Source organism: Zalophus californianus, chromosome 1 (assembly GCF_009762305.2).
Source record: "Zalophus californianus isolate mZalCal1 chromosome 1, mZalCal1.pri.v2, whole genome shotgun sequence".
Taxonomy (NCBI): Eukaryota; Metazoa; Chordata; class Mammalia; order Carnivora; family Otariidae; genus Zalophus; species Zalophus californianus.
In genome coordinates, this window is record NC_045595.1 from 134,986,481 (window position 1) to 135,002,429 (window position 15,949).

The 15,949-nt window shown below is 48.2% G+C and overlaps 1 protein-coding gene across 2 annotated transcripts; it reads left to right on the forward strand.

Moving 5' to 3' along the window:
• Window positions 1-3,785: 3,785 nt before the first annotated feature.
• Window positions 3,786-13,033, forward strand: PSMD2 (proteasome 26S subunit, non-ATPase 2). Of its 2 annotated transcripts, XM_027586382.2 has the most exons (21): window positions 3,786-3,962; window positions 4,387-4,443; window positions 4,798-4,962; window positions 6,025-6,146; window positions 6,310-6,534; window positions 6,819-6,977; window positions 7,127-7,271; window positions 7,464-7,524; window positions 7,990-8,136; window positions 8,311-8,417; window positions 8,600-8,727; window positions 8,956-9,043; window positions 10,022-10,184; window positions 10,308-10,409; window positions 10,622-10,767; window positions 10,981-11,064; window positions 11,286-11,454; window positions 11,541-11,635; window positions 11,864-11,990; window positions 12,431-12,549; window positions 12,688-13,033. In XM_027586382.2, the coding sequence occupies exons 1-21, from the start codon at window positions 3,828-3,830 to the stop codon at window positions 12,868-12,870; spliced, it is 2,727 nt and encodes a 908-aa protein (XP_027442183.1). In that variant the 5' UTR covers window positions 3,786-3,827; the 3' UTR covers window positions 12,871-13,033. The 2 variants fall into 2 exon arrangements, 1 of the variants encoding a protein (XP_027442183.1); XR_003518455.2 differs by lacking the exon at window positions 11,541-11,635 and having other exon boundaries at window positions 12,688-13,030.
• Window positions 13,034-15,949: the final 2,916 nt, after the last annotated feature.

Sequence of the window (15,949 nt, forward strand, 5' to 3'; positions counted from 1 at the left end):
ATGCATAGAAATCTGTCTTCTGGTCAGTGTCATTGCACAGACCACCACTAGCAGGTGCGTTTCCGTGTCACCCAGTTCTCCTTGACCAGGCATATGTGACAACCAGGTAGCTGCAGGAAACCTAAACACATGTTGAGCTGAAATTAAGCCAGGTAGCACCTGTTTGTTGAACACTCTGCAGGTGCTTGGTTCCAGAGGCAAGGCAAGGTGAACCTCAGCTGACAGATGTAACCTTCACCCTTAGTGGCCCTGACAAACTGATGAATATGCATCTGTGATATGCTCTGGTGTGTTAAAGCAGAAGGGGGAAAAAAGGGTGGTGCTCCTGGGTGGACACATGAGAGCAGTTGTTGGTAAGGTGCTGGGCCATACCCTACACTGTCCCATTGAGAAGTTTGACCAATTCCCACGCAAAATAAGGCAACATATGTCAAACAGTGTGATTTCACACTTGGAAGCACTCTGGAAATTTTAGTTTGGAAGACAGTCTCTCATAAAATAAGCACAGTTTCAGTGGGCCTATCATGACTCACAAATAGAGAATCCCAACAGTTTCTTGATGCCCAGCTCCGAGCTCTAAAGAGCCCCCGATGGGCCATTATTATACGTAAAGATGATCTGAAGATGAATGCAAAATGAATTCATTCATTCAATAAATATTTATCAAGGCTTACCACAAGCCAGGCATTAGGTTGGTGCTAGCGACAAAAGATGAATAAGAAACAGTTCCTGTCCTCTAATAGCTCAGAGTCTAAGGGGAGAGGGAGAGAGAGAGAGAGAGAGAGAGAGAGAGAGAGAGAGAGAGAGAGATGTATCAAGCATGGTGGGAGCACAGGGAAGAAATGCATAACCTGAAGAGTAGAACAGGAAAAGCTTCCTAGACAGGCGACATTGAGCTGTAGTACAGGGGATGGGAGAATTTGCTAGCTAGAAAACAGTGGAGGGCATTCTATACAGAAGGAATAGCAATGTGAAAAGGCCAATCTTCCTGAAGGGGCAAGGCATGTTCAGAAATGGTGATAGGGTGATCAGGTGAAAGGGGCATGATGAGAGGTGAGAGTCTGAAGAAGGGAAGCTGTAACAGTACTTATGAAAAGAGGAGATTGTAACATCCAGTCAGTCCTGGGGATTAAAAGTCAGAAGGGTCACAGTGCAATCTATTTGAGAAATGTCACACAAAGAAAACAGGAACCCAGTGGAAATGCTGCAATGCTGTGTCCTGCCAGGAGCACTTCAGGTGTTATGTAAATGATGCTTTGGGTTGCAGGGTTCTCAAATGAATGGAACCATAAGATGTGTAGCTCTACAGCTCAAGCCATGAGTTTGGGGACAGCATGGGTAGCTTCTGGATGCAATTTGAAGGAAGGTGCTAGGAAAGGGACAGGTGATGGGATGCCACCGATTAGAGAGCAGTTTGGCCACAAGGCTGGGAGTTTGGCCAAATGGTAGGACGGAGTGCTTCTGGGAGGGCAATTTGAAATGAAGCTTGAGGGAGGCAGGACATCAGTATTATCCTGTGGCCTTGGAAATAACTGCTAGACATGTGTATTTGGCTGGAGAGGATTGGAGGCTTGAGTACTTGGAAGTGGGGAGCAGGGGACAAGAATATCTCTGCCCTGCAGATTTGAGGTGGTTGGAAAATGACAACTGGCTTCTTTCCAGTTGTCAGAAACCCAGCGAGGCACTTTATATATGTTGTCTCATTTCATTTTCAACACACAACTTACAAGGGAGATACTTTATTACTCACATGTCATAAAGGCAGAAACCAGGCTGGGAGAGGTTCGGAAGCTTGCCCAAGTATCCCAGCTAGTGAGAGGCTTCATGTGGTTTTATTTTTTATTTATTTTTTTTAATTTTTTTAAAGATTTTATTTATTTATTTGAGAGAGAGAATGAGAGAGAGAGAGAGAGAGAGCACATGAGAGGAGGGAGGGTCAGAGGGAGAAGCAGACTCCCTGCTGAGCAGGGAGCCCGATGCAGGACTCGATCCTGGGACTCCAGGATCATGACCTGAGCCGAAGGCAGTCGCCCAAACAACTGAGCCCCCACCCTTTTTATTTTGAACCATTTCTTTCTTTTTTTAAAAAATATTTTATTTATTTATTTGAGAGAGAGAGGGGGGTTGAGAGAGAACAAGCAGGGGGAAGGGCAGAGGCAGAGGGACAAGCAGACTTCCCACTGAGTGGGGAGCCTGACATGGGGCTTGTTTCCAGGACCCTAAGATCATGACCTGAGCAGAAGGCAGATGCTTAACCGACTAAGCCACCCAGGCCCCCGATTTTGAAACATTTCAAAAAAGTTGAAACATAGTACAACAAACATATACTTTTTATCAGAGGCATCTGCTATTAACAGACTGTGCTTTGAGCCACAACATCACCCGATCTCCTCTAAGGTACTGGTTGGGATACAACTGGTATAAAAGACAAAATCTGAGATCTAATAGAAGGAAGTCATGGAAAAAGGAGAGATTTAGGAGAAATCTACAGATGACTGAAGAAAGCATGACAATGTATGGACATCTTAAAGCCAGAGATAGAATAGGTAGAACAGCCATCGACTGCCCAACTTCTGTGAGCGGACCAGGGCCAGGAAAACCACTGGTGATGGAAATGGAAGGTCGTCCCCAGAATCCAAGCACTGAATGAAAACAACAGGTTTTAAAATGGGCTATACATTTATATCTATACATATATTTAGCCAACATTCATTCAGCGCTAACCATGCTGTGCTAGCTGTTTTTTAAAAAAACAAACACGTTCTGCATTCTTTAATGCCTCAGAACCCACAATATAGGCTCCATGCCAAATGGTGAGTGTTCCCACCAGATGAGGGAGAGGAGTTACTTCCTCTTTTCTCACCTTCTGGATGCATACACATAGCCCAGACTGAAGAAGAAACATGGAGGTTTGCTTGAAACAATCAAGAGCTTGGAACACTGAATGATCAAGGCTCAAATCCTGATTCTACTACTTACTACACGATTTCCTCCGTGAAATGGACACAGCCTTACCAAATTCAAAAGGCTGTGAGAACATTATGTATCGTTCAAAATTAGTTCTAACATAAGCAGTGTCCGTCACACCCCTTCTAAGTCAAAACAGGGAGAGGCAGACCAAAAGACAGAGATTGAAGGCAAAGACCTTGCCTTGATCTGTTTTTAGTTCCAGAATTCAGCATTGGAGCATAGGACTATATTTTATTTATTGATTTCGACCAGGCTCCGCAGGTGGATTTAAGATGGTAGCCGTATCCTCCCGGTAATATCAGAGCACTCTCCTTCAACGAGGGCGGGGGGGGAACGACACACACGTTATGAGGTTAATATTCCGCCGTGGTGTGTGCGGGGCAGTAGATACAGATTACAGATTTCACACAGACGGCAATCAAGCAAGCCAGATTTGAAGAATCTCGTTCGTCTGTCCCACCACGCAGCCAACCGGGGTGTCACTGTGGGTACTATTCTGAGAGGAGACCCTAGGAGCGGTCTCTCGGCTCGCAGCTTGTTCATTTCCTACCGCAGCGCAGCTAGTGGACTCAGATCACAGACTGCACGGTCGCGTGGCCTTCAGGAAACTCACAGTCCAAGCCGGGGTAGTGCCTTAGCGCGCGCTGGGGACCAGAAATTGTACTTTTGGGGCTTCTTCGGTGAGCGGGGTCCGAGGGCGGGGTCTCCCAGGTGGCGGGAGTGGGTGGGTCCCAGCGCGTTTCCGGTCGCAGGCGCGCTCAGGAGGCGGGCGCGCCGTGGGCCACGTGCGCAAAGCCATATGGGAAACGGGGCGGTGCGAGCAGTGCGCGCGCAGCCGGCCGGTAGTGGCGGCGGAGATGGAGGAGGGTGGCCGGGACAAGGCTCCGCTGCAGCCTCAGCAACCCCCAGCGACGGCACCGGGCGTCGCGGACGAGAAGCCGAGCGGCAAGGAGCGGCGGGATGCCGGCGACAAGGACAAAGAACAGGAGCTGGTGAGGCGCGGCCCCGGGACCCGGCGGAGGAGGCCGCGGGGCTGAGTCACCGCGGCTCCGCAGGCCTTGGGCGCGACTCTCAACGGCCCCGCAGCCTCCGGGAGAGGGCGGATGGGGCGATCCTCGGGGGTCCTGGCACTCTCTGCCCCTCATCTTCCTTTCCGCGCTGTCGCCTCCGCCGACCCCACTAGCCCTCACCACCGACTGGTGAGATGGGCCCCGGGCTGGTCATTGTCAACCCCTGTTTTTAGTACGGCATTCAAGCAGCCTGGTCGAACAGCCAGGGTGCCATTCCTGCTCTCTTTCCGTCACCACCTGGTCCCTCCTAAGGAGGCAGGCTCACTCTCTACCTTCCCCAGGGTGAATGGGAGGAGGATGTGTTTGGGATTTCTTCTCTTGATGAACTTCTTCCCCCAACCCTCAGTCTGAAGAGGACAAACAACTTCAGGATGAACTGGAGATGCTCGTGGAACGACTGGGGGTGAGTCATGGTGTTGACATGAGTGGGTACATATTTGGATCTTTCCTGCCTGTTTTGTTTCATTCTATTTGGGGGCAACAATTGCTCTATGAGATATAAGGAAAGACGGACTGTTTAGGGTTAGCGTTGTGAGGATGTTGTGAGAGAAAAGAATTACAAAGGATATTTGAAAGATTCTGTAGCTTTTTTCTTCAACTCTTAACTGGGATCATTTGTTTTTGTACCAGGCAATGAGCAGGGAGTTGGGGAATCACAGATGAGTAAGACACAGTTACTTTCCTAGGGGAGTTGTTAATTAAACACTTCTGGGTTATGACTTGAGAGATGTGACTCTGAGCTCTAACATCTGATCAGGAGAAGGACACATCCCTGTACCGACCAGCCCTGGAGGAACTGCGGAGGCAAATTCGATCTTCTACAACTTCGATGACTTCAGTGCCCAAGCCTCTCAAATTTCTGCGTCCACACTATGGCAAACTGAAGGAAATCTATGAGAACATGGCCCCTGGGGAGAATAAGGTAAACTGTTTCAGAAGATGGTGGAGGCCTAGCTTAAAAGTTCCTTTTCATCTAGACCGTGGGGTTCATGGGGAATCAGAGGAAGCCTAACAGACCTCTGAGATCCAAGCCGGTTGACCTGAGCTATAATAGTCAAAATACTGGCATAAGAGCTGACAGGAGGATTGCCTTCTCAAAATACACTGTTTCTGTCTTTTATGGTGGATCTTGGGATTTCTCTTTTGTGATTTTTTTTTTTTTTTTTTTTTTGAAGTAATCTCTGTGCCCAGGGCGGGGCTCGAACTCACCACCCCAGGATCAAGAGCACATGCTCTACTGACTGGAGCCAGCCAGGCGCCACTTGTGATCTATTTTAGACTTATGTTTAACCTTGATTTTTCTGTTTCCTTCATACTCCGTGTGCATTCACTTGTTTCATTTCTAAAATAAACCCCTGGGGCGCCTGGGTGGCTCAGTCGGTTGAGCGTCCCCGGGGTCCTGGAATCAAGCCTGTGTCAGGCTCTCTGCTCGGTGGGAGCCTGTTTCTCCCTCTCCCTGCCGCTCCCCTTGCTTATACTCCCTCTCTCTCTCTCTAATAAATAAATAAAATCTTTAAAAACCCCTAGTTCAATCATTTCTCTATTAGTACAGGGGTAATCCAGGAAATCTGCAGTCAACATAGACAACTGCAGCAGTCTCCTAACTGTCTGCCTCCTTTTTGATCTTGACTTTTACAGGTTGTTTTTCATGTAGCAGTCACAAGGATCTTTTTAGATTGTGAAAATGTTGTCTGCTTAAAACCTTTTAATAGTTTATTATTGCAACTAGGATAAAACTCAAGAGTCTCCATCTTTCTCCATTCTCCCCTTGTTATAATTTTTCAGCCATATTGGTTTAAAAGGGAGATAACAACACCAACCTTAGTTATCTTGAGGCTTAGCTTACATAAAGTATGTAAATTTCTAACACAAAGATTGGTGGATAGTTACGACTTAACTTGGGGAATAGCGACAGTAGTCTTAACTCCATAATGTCCACTCCCCTTACCCTGGATTTGACTTGAAAGCATTGGTTTCTTTACAGCGTTTTGCTGCTGACATCATCTCTGTTTTGGCCATGACCATGAGTGGGGAACGTGAGTGCCTCAAGTATCGGCTGGTGGGTTCCCAGGAGGAATTGGCATCCTGGGGTCATGAGTATGTCAGGTAAGACCTTTCCTTCTTGAGAATCCAAAGGGGTTCTGAGACGTAATTGTGAGTTCTGTCTTGGAGTACGAGAGTATTGCATTTCCCAAACACTGAATTCCTTAGGCCACGGAAGTGCTTCCTGTGAAGCTGTACCCCCCTAATGGTCTTGGGCTATCCGTAGGCATCTCGCAGGGGAAGTGGCTAAGGAGTGGCAGGAGCTGGATGATGCGGAAAAGACACAACGGGAACCACTGCTGACCCTGGTGAAGGAGATCGTCCCTTACAACATGGCCCACAATGCAGAGCACGAGGCCTGTGACCTGCTCATGGAAATTGAGCAGGTGGATATGCTGGAGAAGGACATCGACGAGAACGCATATGCAAAGGTCTGCCTTTATCTTACCAGGTGAGTGAACGTGGTGGCGGTGGCTGGAAGGCCTGGCCTCCCCAGCATTTTTCTCTCAGTTGTGCCTCCTGTGTTCTCTCAGCATCATTAGCATCAGGCTGCAGTTGATTTGTTGAGCTCTGTGAGCTTGTTGAGGAAGGAGACTTCATGTCTCCTTGGTAGTCAAGCATCTAGCAAAATGCCTGGTATATAGTAGGCATTCTGTGTTCATTTTGAGGCGAATTAAATGGGGTAAATGAATGTCTGGAACTTCCTGACTGCTTTGTTAATATCTATCTTTGTAGTTGTGTGAATTACGTGCCTGAGCCTGAGAATTCTGCCCTCCTGCGATGTGCATTGGGTGTGTTCCGAAAGTTCAGTCGCTTTCCTGAAGCTTTGAGATTGGCGTTGATGCTCAATGACATGGAGCTGGTAGAAGACATCTTCACCTCCTGCAAGGATGTGTATGTAGGGAGGAATCTGGCAAAGGAAGAGATGAGCTCATGGATGGGGCATTTGCATGAAGAGCTGGGACCTGTAGTTTCTGGTTAAGGCTGGAGGGACTTTTCTTAATGGATGCGGGCTGAGCAGATGTGATGGCTCTCTCCCACAGGGTAGTACAGAAGCAGATGGCATTCATGCTTGGCCGGCATGGGGTGTTTCTGGAGCTTAGTGAAGATGTGGAGGAGTATGAGGACCTGACAGAGATCATGTCCAATGTACAGCTCAACAGCAACTTCTTGGCATTAGCTCGGGAGGTGAGACTCTTTGCCCTTTTCCATCAAGGCTTTTTTGTTGGTTTGTTTGTGGTTCTACCTGGCATTTCACCTCCCTGACTATAACTTTGACTAGACTCTCCTTGGTTAGAATCGCCATTCAGTGGGATAGCAGAAGGGACAGTGGTGGCGGAATAGTGGGGGAGCAGTTGTGACTCTCTGACTTCTCTTCAGCTGGACATCATGGAGCCCAAGGTGCCTGATGACATCTATAAAACCCACCTAGAGAACAACAGTGAGTAGTCATCTCCATGTGTGTGAGGACTGGAGGAGTCTTTTTTTTTTTAAGATTTTATTTATTTGAGAGGGAATGAGAGACAGAACAGACAGAGGGAGGAGGGTCAGAGGGAGAAGCAGACTCCCCGCTAAGCGGGGAGCCCGATGTGGGACTCGATCCCGGGACTCCAGGATCATGACCTGAGCCGAAGGCAGTCGCTTAACCAACTGAGCCACCCAGGCGCCCAGGACTGGAGGAGTCTTAATTATGCCCCTTGTATTTGGAGTGATGGCTTGGCCCAACATGTTTATCTATCCCATAGAGCTAAAAATTCACACGTACCTTTTCTCCAAGTCACTGTTGGGGGCATAGATAGAGGATCCCAAGTGGCCAGTTCAGAGCCAGAGAGTAGCCACCGTGCTGTGTTCCTTCCTTGCCCTACTCTTACCTTTTTTCCTTTTCTTTCCTCTCCCTCCTGTGCAGGGTTTGGGGGCAGTGGCTCTCAAGTGGACTCTGCCCGCATGAACCTGGCCTCTTCTTTTGTGAATGGTTTTGTGAACGCCGCCTTTGGCCAGGACAAGCTGCTGACTGATGACGGCAACAAATGGCTTTACAAGAACAAAGACCATGGTATAACTTTGTGGCTACTTTATCTTTGTGTTGCCTTGTTCATTTCTATTATCCTTCTAGGTTCATGTGTTAATGTGACAGGGATCCCCAGGGCTGTTTTTTTACAGAGCTCTTTGTAACAACTTTCTTAGGGTGGGACCATTTTAAGACTGACAGGTTTTTTCCTTGGTATAGGAATGTTGAGTGCAGCTGCATCCCTTGGCATGATTCTGTTGTGGGATGTGGATGGTGGCCTCACCCAGATTGACAAGTACTTGTACTCCTCTGAGGACTACATCAAGGTTGGTCTGGGCATAGCCCACTAATGGGGACATTCTCCTGCCATGTTCTAGGGCCCTCAGGGCCTCCTTTTCATTGATAAGGTGAACCTGGTTTTTAACTCCAGGTAAGGTGGAAATTACAGTGTCCGTTGTGGTGTGGAAGGTAGAGTAACCTGAGTGAAGAATCTGTTTGCATTTTGCAGTCAGGAGCCCTTCTGGCCTGTGGCATCGTGAACTCTGGGGTCCGGAATGAGTGTGACCCCGCTCTGGCACTGCTCTCAGACTATGTTCTTCACAACAGCAACACTATGAGACTTGGTTCCATCTTTGGGTAAGGCTTCTTGGTGCTTCTTGTGGGAGTACTCAACCTGTAAGCTTTGTGAAAACAGGAACTGGGTCCTTTTCACCTTTGTGTTGCCAAGGACTACCACCCTGTCTGTTGAGTATTTGGCCCTTGGTGACTATTGAAATGATGAAAAAATGACCAATCCTCTTTTTGTACCTTCCTTGTCCTGTCTTTGGTTGTGTGTCTGGGACTGCCTCTTCCTGGCTTTTGCAGGCTAGGCTTGGCTTATGCTGGCTCCAATCGTGAAGATGTTCTAACACTGCTGCTCCCTGTGATGGGAGATTCCAAGTCTAGTATGGAGGTGAGGAGAGGCTGTTGGACATTTAGGGGAGGCAGGGAAGGTGCTCTGAGTCTTAACCACTCTCTGTGATAAGTAGTGAAAGAAGTGTGTGTGGGTGTTTATGGGGGATGTGTGTATCACTTCAGTGAAATCTTTTGGAGCTGGAATTTTAAACCTCAGGTGGTATTGAGGCTAAAGAGCTAACATTTTGATATTGAGTTCCAGCCCTTGGGGTCCGTGAGGAAGTACTCAGACTAGAGCGGGGAGTAACTCAATCCAGCTTGGGATGGCTGATTCTTTCTCACTCATTGTTTTAGTCATTGGCTACCTTAAATTTTCTTTCTTTCTTTTTTTTAAAGATACATTTATTTTAAAGAGGGTTCGCATTCTTGCCCGAGTGGGGGAGGGGCAGAGGGAGAGCATCTCCAAGTTCAAGCAGACTCCCTACTGAGCGTGGAGCCCATCGCAGGGCTCAGGTCTCATGACTAATGAGACCATGACCTGAGCCCAAAACAAAAGAGTCGGACGCTTAACCAACTGAGCCACCCAGGCACCCCCATCCTTAAATTTTCTTAATTATGCAGTCGTTCTAGTGATGGATACATATAGTATGGTGGCTAAAAGCATAGCTTTCGTCAGAAAGACCTCAGTTCAAATCATGCCACCTCTGCTTATAAGCAGTGTGATCTCGGACACGTAACACAATCCCTTTAGGTTTCATTTTCCTCATCATTAAAAGAATAACAGCAGGACCTTTTTCATGGGGTTGTGAGGGTTAAATGTTAATGTTAATTGTTTATAGTACACAGAACAGTTGGCATAGTGGCTGATATATAGTAAATATTCAGTGAGTGGTTGCTCTTGTTACTTTCTTTGACTTACCATCAGAAAGGCATTATTACCTAGTGTGGCCTGTAGGAATTGGCTGTCTTGAATCAGGATAGTTAAACAGCTATTTCAATAGCTTACCATGTATGATACTGATTTTCCTATCTCTAGGTGGCAGGTGTGACAGCTCTAGCCTGTGGGATGATAGCAGTGGGATCCTGCAATGGAGATGTCACTTCCACTATCCTTCAGACCATCATGGAGAAGTCAGAGACTGAGCTCAAGGACACCTATGCCCGTTGGCTTCCTCTCGGACTGGGCCTCAACCATCTGGGTGAGGGGATATCTCTCTGGGCAAAGGCCGACAGGAACTGGGTACAACAGGGAGGGCTTGTGTGTTAAAAACTGTGCTGGATGGGAGCAGGCGTCCTCGTGACGCCTTGAATCTGTCCTGTAGGCAAGGGCGAGGCCATCGAGGCGATCCTGGCGGCGCTGGAGGTTGTGTCCGAGCCGTTCCGCAGTTTTGCCAACACGCTAGTGGATGTGTGTGCCTACGCAGGTGTGCGCCTTCGTGCTGCCCCGGTGACGCCTCACTTCTCTCTTGGACCTTTCTTCCTGTTTATTCTCCTTTCTCAGTTGTTCTGACCTGCTTTAGATTCTTCAGCTGCTCCTGTTCTTGGAATAAGCTTTTTTTTTGGGGGGGGGGAGTGGGTGTGGGGTGGGGGGGGTGCCTTCGTTTTAGCCCCTCTCACCCTTACCACCGTGTTGCAGGCTCCGGGAACGTACTGAAGGTGCAGCAGCTGCTGCATATTTGTAGCGAACACTTTGACTCCAAGGAGAAAGAGGAAGACAAGGACAAGAAGGACAAGAAGGACAAAGACAAGAAGGAGGGCCCTGCCGACATGGGGGCGCATCAGGTTCTGTGGGCAGCCGGGTGCTCCTGATAAGTGTGCAGGCGGGCAGGGCGGCTGGGGCTGCGTTCGTTTCAGAGCCCCTCCAGGTGGTGCTGCGTGTTGAGAGGATGCGAGGCTGCGTTCTGTGAGGGAGCCCCCACAGGACAGCTGTTTCTTCTCACGCGGGGCTTGAGCCCAGGGTGAGCTGACTGGGCTCTGCGGCCTCTTGCATTGCAGGGAGTGGCTGTGCTGGGGATTGCCCTTATTGCCATGGGGGAGGAGATCGGTGCAGAGATGGCGCTGCGAACCTTTGGCCACCTGGTGAGTACCGCGTGGAGAAGGCCGGAGTATACTGGTGTCGGTGCCTGGAGTTCCCCAGAGGAGACTTTCCTGACGGGTCTTCTCGGCAGAGAAGTAGTCTTTTGGTGATATGCCTGTTCCCCAAAACGTGATTAAGTCCCCTTTTACTCATCAGTCTGCTCCTATAGCTGAGTTTGTTCTGCGCTTCCTGTGATGCTCCCGTTATTTTCTTTTATCGCCAGCTGAGGTATGGGGAGCCTACTCTCCGACGGGCTGTGCCTTTAGCACTGGCCCTAATCTCTGTTTCAAATCCACGACTCAATATCCTGGATACCCTAAGCAAGTTCTCTCACGATGCTGACCCAGAAGTTTCCTACAACTCCATCTTCGCCATGGGCATGGTGGGCAGCGGTGAGTATCGGTCAAAAAAAGATCAGAAGTAGCTAAAGGAATGTTCAAGGCCTTTTTTCCAAGTCCGTGCTGGTTAACACTTCCAGGTACCAATAATGCCCGTCTGGCTGCGATGCTGCGCCAGTTAGCCCAATATCATGCCAAGGACCCCAACAACCTTTTCATGGTGCGCCTGGCACAGGTAAAGAGTAGAGCTCTTTTCCTCCGAGTGTGCCAAGGGTGGTATCCGTGGTGATGGAAGGGGGGAGATGTAGTAACATGAGGGGGACCTTGAGTTTGTCTGGGAGGGAGGATGTGAATGAGTTGTGGGATTTCTATATGGCCAGGTTAGGTGATGTCTCCTCAGATATGACCTTTACTTTCTCTCTCTCTCTCTTTCTCTCTCTCTCTCTTTTTTTTTTTTCCCCAGGGCTTGACACATTTAGGGAAGGGCACACTCACCCTCTGCCCCTACCACAGTGACCGGCAGCTTATGAGTCAAGTGGCCGTGGCTGGGCTACTCACAGTGCTTGTCTCTTTCCTGGATGTCCGTAACAGTGAGTTCCTGTCAAGACTCCTATAGTGGCACCCTTACTTACCAGGGCCACCTTGTAATTTAGGAGCAGACTCCAAGTTAGTTCCGTACCACTCTGGGTTCCTGATGTTCTTTGGGCCTGTGAAGGGCCTTCTGAAACTCATCTCCCACATTTTTTGATCTGGCCTACAGAGAGTTTTTTTTTTTTTTTTTTTTTTGAGGATGAAATGCTGAGCCCAGTGTCTGTTCCTAAGTGACTGAGGGAAATTAATTATTAAGTCCGTAGTCTGTGGGCAGAATAAGGTGGGAGTATCTCTGGTATGTGGTATGGTGTATGAGGGGAGGGATGTGGGTTCAGCTGAACCAATAAGGGGTTCAAGAGTCAGGGCTGGAGTGGGGTCCCAAGGTTGAGGTCAGGCCTGCCTTGATGCATCTGACTGTTGTCCTCTGTTCTTCCCTCAGTAATCCTGGGCAAATCGCACTATGTATTGTATGGGCTGGTGGCTGCCATGCAGCCCCGGATGCTGGTTACGTTCGATGAGGAGTTGCGGCCATTGCCAGTGTCTGTCCGTGTGGGCCAGGTGAGGGGTTGAACAGATGGGAGGGCTCCAGAACTTGGAGAGTGCACACATACCTGCTTCTCTGAAACTGGTATGGGCACTGGGTTGTTGTTACACCCCCATCTGCTACACCCCCATTTCAATTTTCTCACCCTACAGGCAGTGGATGTGGTGGGCCAGGCCGGCAAGCCTAAGACTATCACGGGGTTCCAGACACACACAACCCCAGTATTGTTGGCCCACGGGGAGCGGGCAGAATTGGCCACTGAGGAGTTTCTTCCTGTCACCCCCATTCTGGAAGGTTTTGTTATCCTTCGGAAGAACCCCAACTATGACCTCTAAGTGGCTACCAGGGGCTCTGAGCTGCCACTGGTATGTCAGCAGACTGTGCTTCCTGCTGCCAGCCGTGGCCGCTGCTCCAGACCTTTGGGGGAATTGTTAACCTCCTGTTATTTTGTTACCGAGTGAGATAACTTTGTTGAATAAAGACCTTTATCCCCAAGGTCCCTCTATGTGTGTTTTCTGGGGTATTGTGGCTGGAGGCCTGACCGGGGTGGGGAGTTGATGTGAGAAGCCATTGTTTATAGCAGCTCTGAGCCTAGGCTAGCAGGGAGGCTGTCCTGAATGGAACAAATTAAACTCCTTGCCGTTCTCCCCTCCTTTCTTTTTTTTTTTTTAAAGATTTTATTTATTTACTTGAGAGAGAGAAAGAATGAGAGATAGAAAGCACGAGAGGGAAGAGGGTCAGAGGGAGAAGCAGACAACCTGCTGAGCAGGAAGCCCGATGTGGGACTCGATCCCGGGACTCCAGGATCATGACCTGAGCCGAAGGCAGTCGCTTAACCAACTGAGCCACCCAGGCGCCCCTCCCCTCCTTCCTAATCATCTTAAAATAGTGATGAATCCCATCACCAAGGATACCTCCTTTCATCTTTAGGGGCATGGACCCTTGAGAAGCTGATCAGTGTAAGGGATCTTCTTTCTAGGAGGTGCATATACACAAATTGTAATACAAACTGTTACAAATAACTTTCGAAGGGGCTGTGGATCCTCTTCCCACCCCAGCCCCACCAATGCACGCCCACCTCAACCCCGTCATTCCCTGACTTGGGGCCAAGGATCCCTGCTCCAAGAAGCAACGGAGTCAGCCTTACTTTCTAAACTTATGTACTACTGAATGAAGGGGACATCTTTTTTTTTTTTTTTTAAGATTTTGTTTATTTGAGAGAGAGCATGAGAGCGGGATGAGGGGTGGAGGGAGAAGTAGACTACCCGCTGAGCAGGGAGCCCAATGTGGGGCTTGATTCTGGGGCTCGGGGATCATGACCTGAGCCAAAAGCAGACGCTTAACCGACTGAGCCACCCAGGTGCCCCTGAAAGGGACATCTTTATCTCTTGTGATCCTCTGTCTCTCTTGGAAGGCTGCTCTTGGAGAGATTTGATCACATCTACTTCTGTGCTGTCTTTGTAGAAATTGGGTGCACCAAAGAAGGTTGACCCCGACCTTCGTCTTAGTGTAGCAATGGGAAAAAGGAGTAGCCTCCTTCCTGGAATGCAGTCACCTTTGATCTTCAGTGCTCCTTCCTGGTGGGGTTGGTATGAGTATAGCTATGCTGCCAGCTGGGGCCTGGGCCCCTCTGGATGCGCTGCAGAGCATAGGGCCCTGCCAGGTAATCGTGGTAACTAACCAACACTCTCTGTGGGGTTAGCTTCCGAGCAGTGCCTGGCACTTACTAGGTCTTCGATAGATGTTGAAAGAATAATTATTCTACATACTTCAGAGATCTCAAAACAGCTTTGAGAGGTAGGTATTATCCCTGTGTTTTGGTGAGGAATATTAAGTTTGGAGAGAGGTTCAGTAACTTACTCAAGGTCACATGGTAAGTGTTGGAGCCAGGATTGGAATCTAAGTTTGTTTGACTCCAAAGCCTATGCCGTTATTACGTTAATCTGTGTCTGTAGCCTTGGAGCCTTGCAGACCCCCTTGTAGTCCAAGGTCTTGGCTAGCTGGAGAATGGCAACTTCGGATTAGTGTCTCTATTGTCTTCTCTCCCTTCTTACTTGGCAGCCTGTATAAAACCTGTACAAAAGTTGAAGTACTGGACTTGGGAGTCAGTAGACCTGTCAAACCCCTTTAATGGATCTGTGGTCCTGAGCTAATCAGCCTGTCTGGTGAGCCTCTGTTACCTGTAAAATGGGGATATCGTAATTGCCTTCCTTGATACCCAATGGTGGTGATGTAAAGATAATTTGGAGGGGCGCCCAGCTGGCTCAGTTAGTGGAACGTGTGACTCTTGATCTTAGGGCTGTGGGTTTGCGCCTCATGTTGGGTGTTGAGATTACTTAAAAATAATTTTTTTTTAAAGATTTATTTATTTTAGAGACAGAGTGCGTGGTGGGGAGGGGCAGAGGAAGAGGGAGAGAGAAACTTAAGCAGACTCTGCACTGAACGTGGGACCCAACACAGGGCTCGATCTCATGACCCTGAGGATCACAACTGAACCAAAACCAAGAGTCGGGTGCCCCAAAAATAAAATGTTAAAAAAAAAAATTAGAAAGTGATTTGTAGGGATGCCTGGCTGGCTCAGTAGGTGGAGCATGCGACTCAGTCTCAGGGTTGGGAGTTTGAGTGCCATGCTGGGTGTGGAGCCTTCTTAAAAAAAAAAAAAGAAAGTGATTTGTAAGTAGCAAAACAGTCTAAATAATTCGTTCCCAAATCAGTGATTGTGCTTTAGAGTAAAATTTTCATAATGACTCAACCTTTTACATTTCAGTCATTCATTCAGCAACAAATATCAATGGAGCTTTACTCTGCATTGGACATTATTTTAGTTTGTGTGGATGCAGAGATACCAGAAAAAAACAAAACCCTATCCTCAAAAAGCTTACTTAATGGAAAAGAAAACAATTGTGATATATTGTTATCGATACTGTACTGGGGTGTGAGGAAAGTACCCTGGAATCATTGAAATAGAGCCTAAGTGCCTAGGTAGGTCAGGGGAAAATTTTGAGGGAAAATGAGACCTGGAGGAAGACGAGTTTGTCCAGAGGAAAAGGGTAGAATATCGCTAAGGGAGTACAAAAAGAAGGAAAGCGGAAAAGCTATTTATTTTCAGAAACCACAGATAGTTTGCTTTGGCCAAGTGTACAGGGCCAGGAAAAAGTGTGGTAGGAGATACAGTAAAAGAGACACAGGCTCAGATCAGGTTTAGAAGAGCTTTGTTGTTCTCTCAATGGAGACCACTGAGTGAGAGCAGGAAAGTCATATCAGTTATCTGGGTAAGGAAGCTCACCATGGAGCCTGGGAGACCAGGCAAAGGAAATAAATGCTTGCACTAGGGCATTAGAGGTGGGGAAGGGCAGAAGAAAGATTTTTTTTTTTAAGATAATAGTACTTGAATTTGATCCAAATGACAAGAGG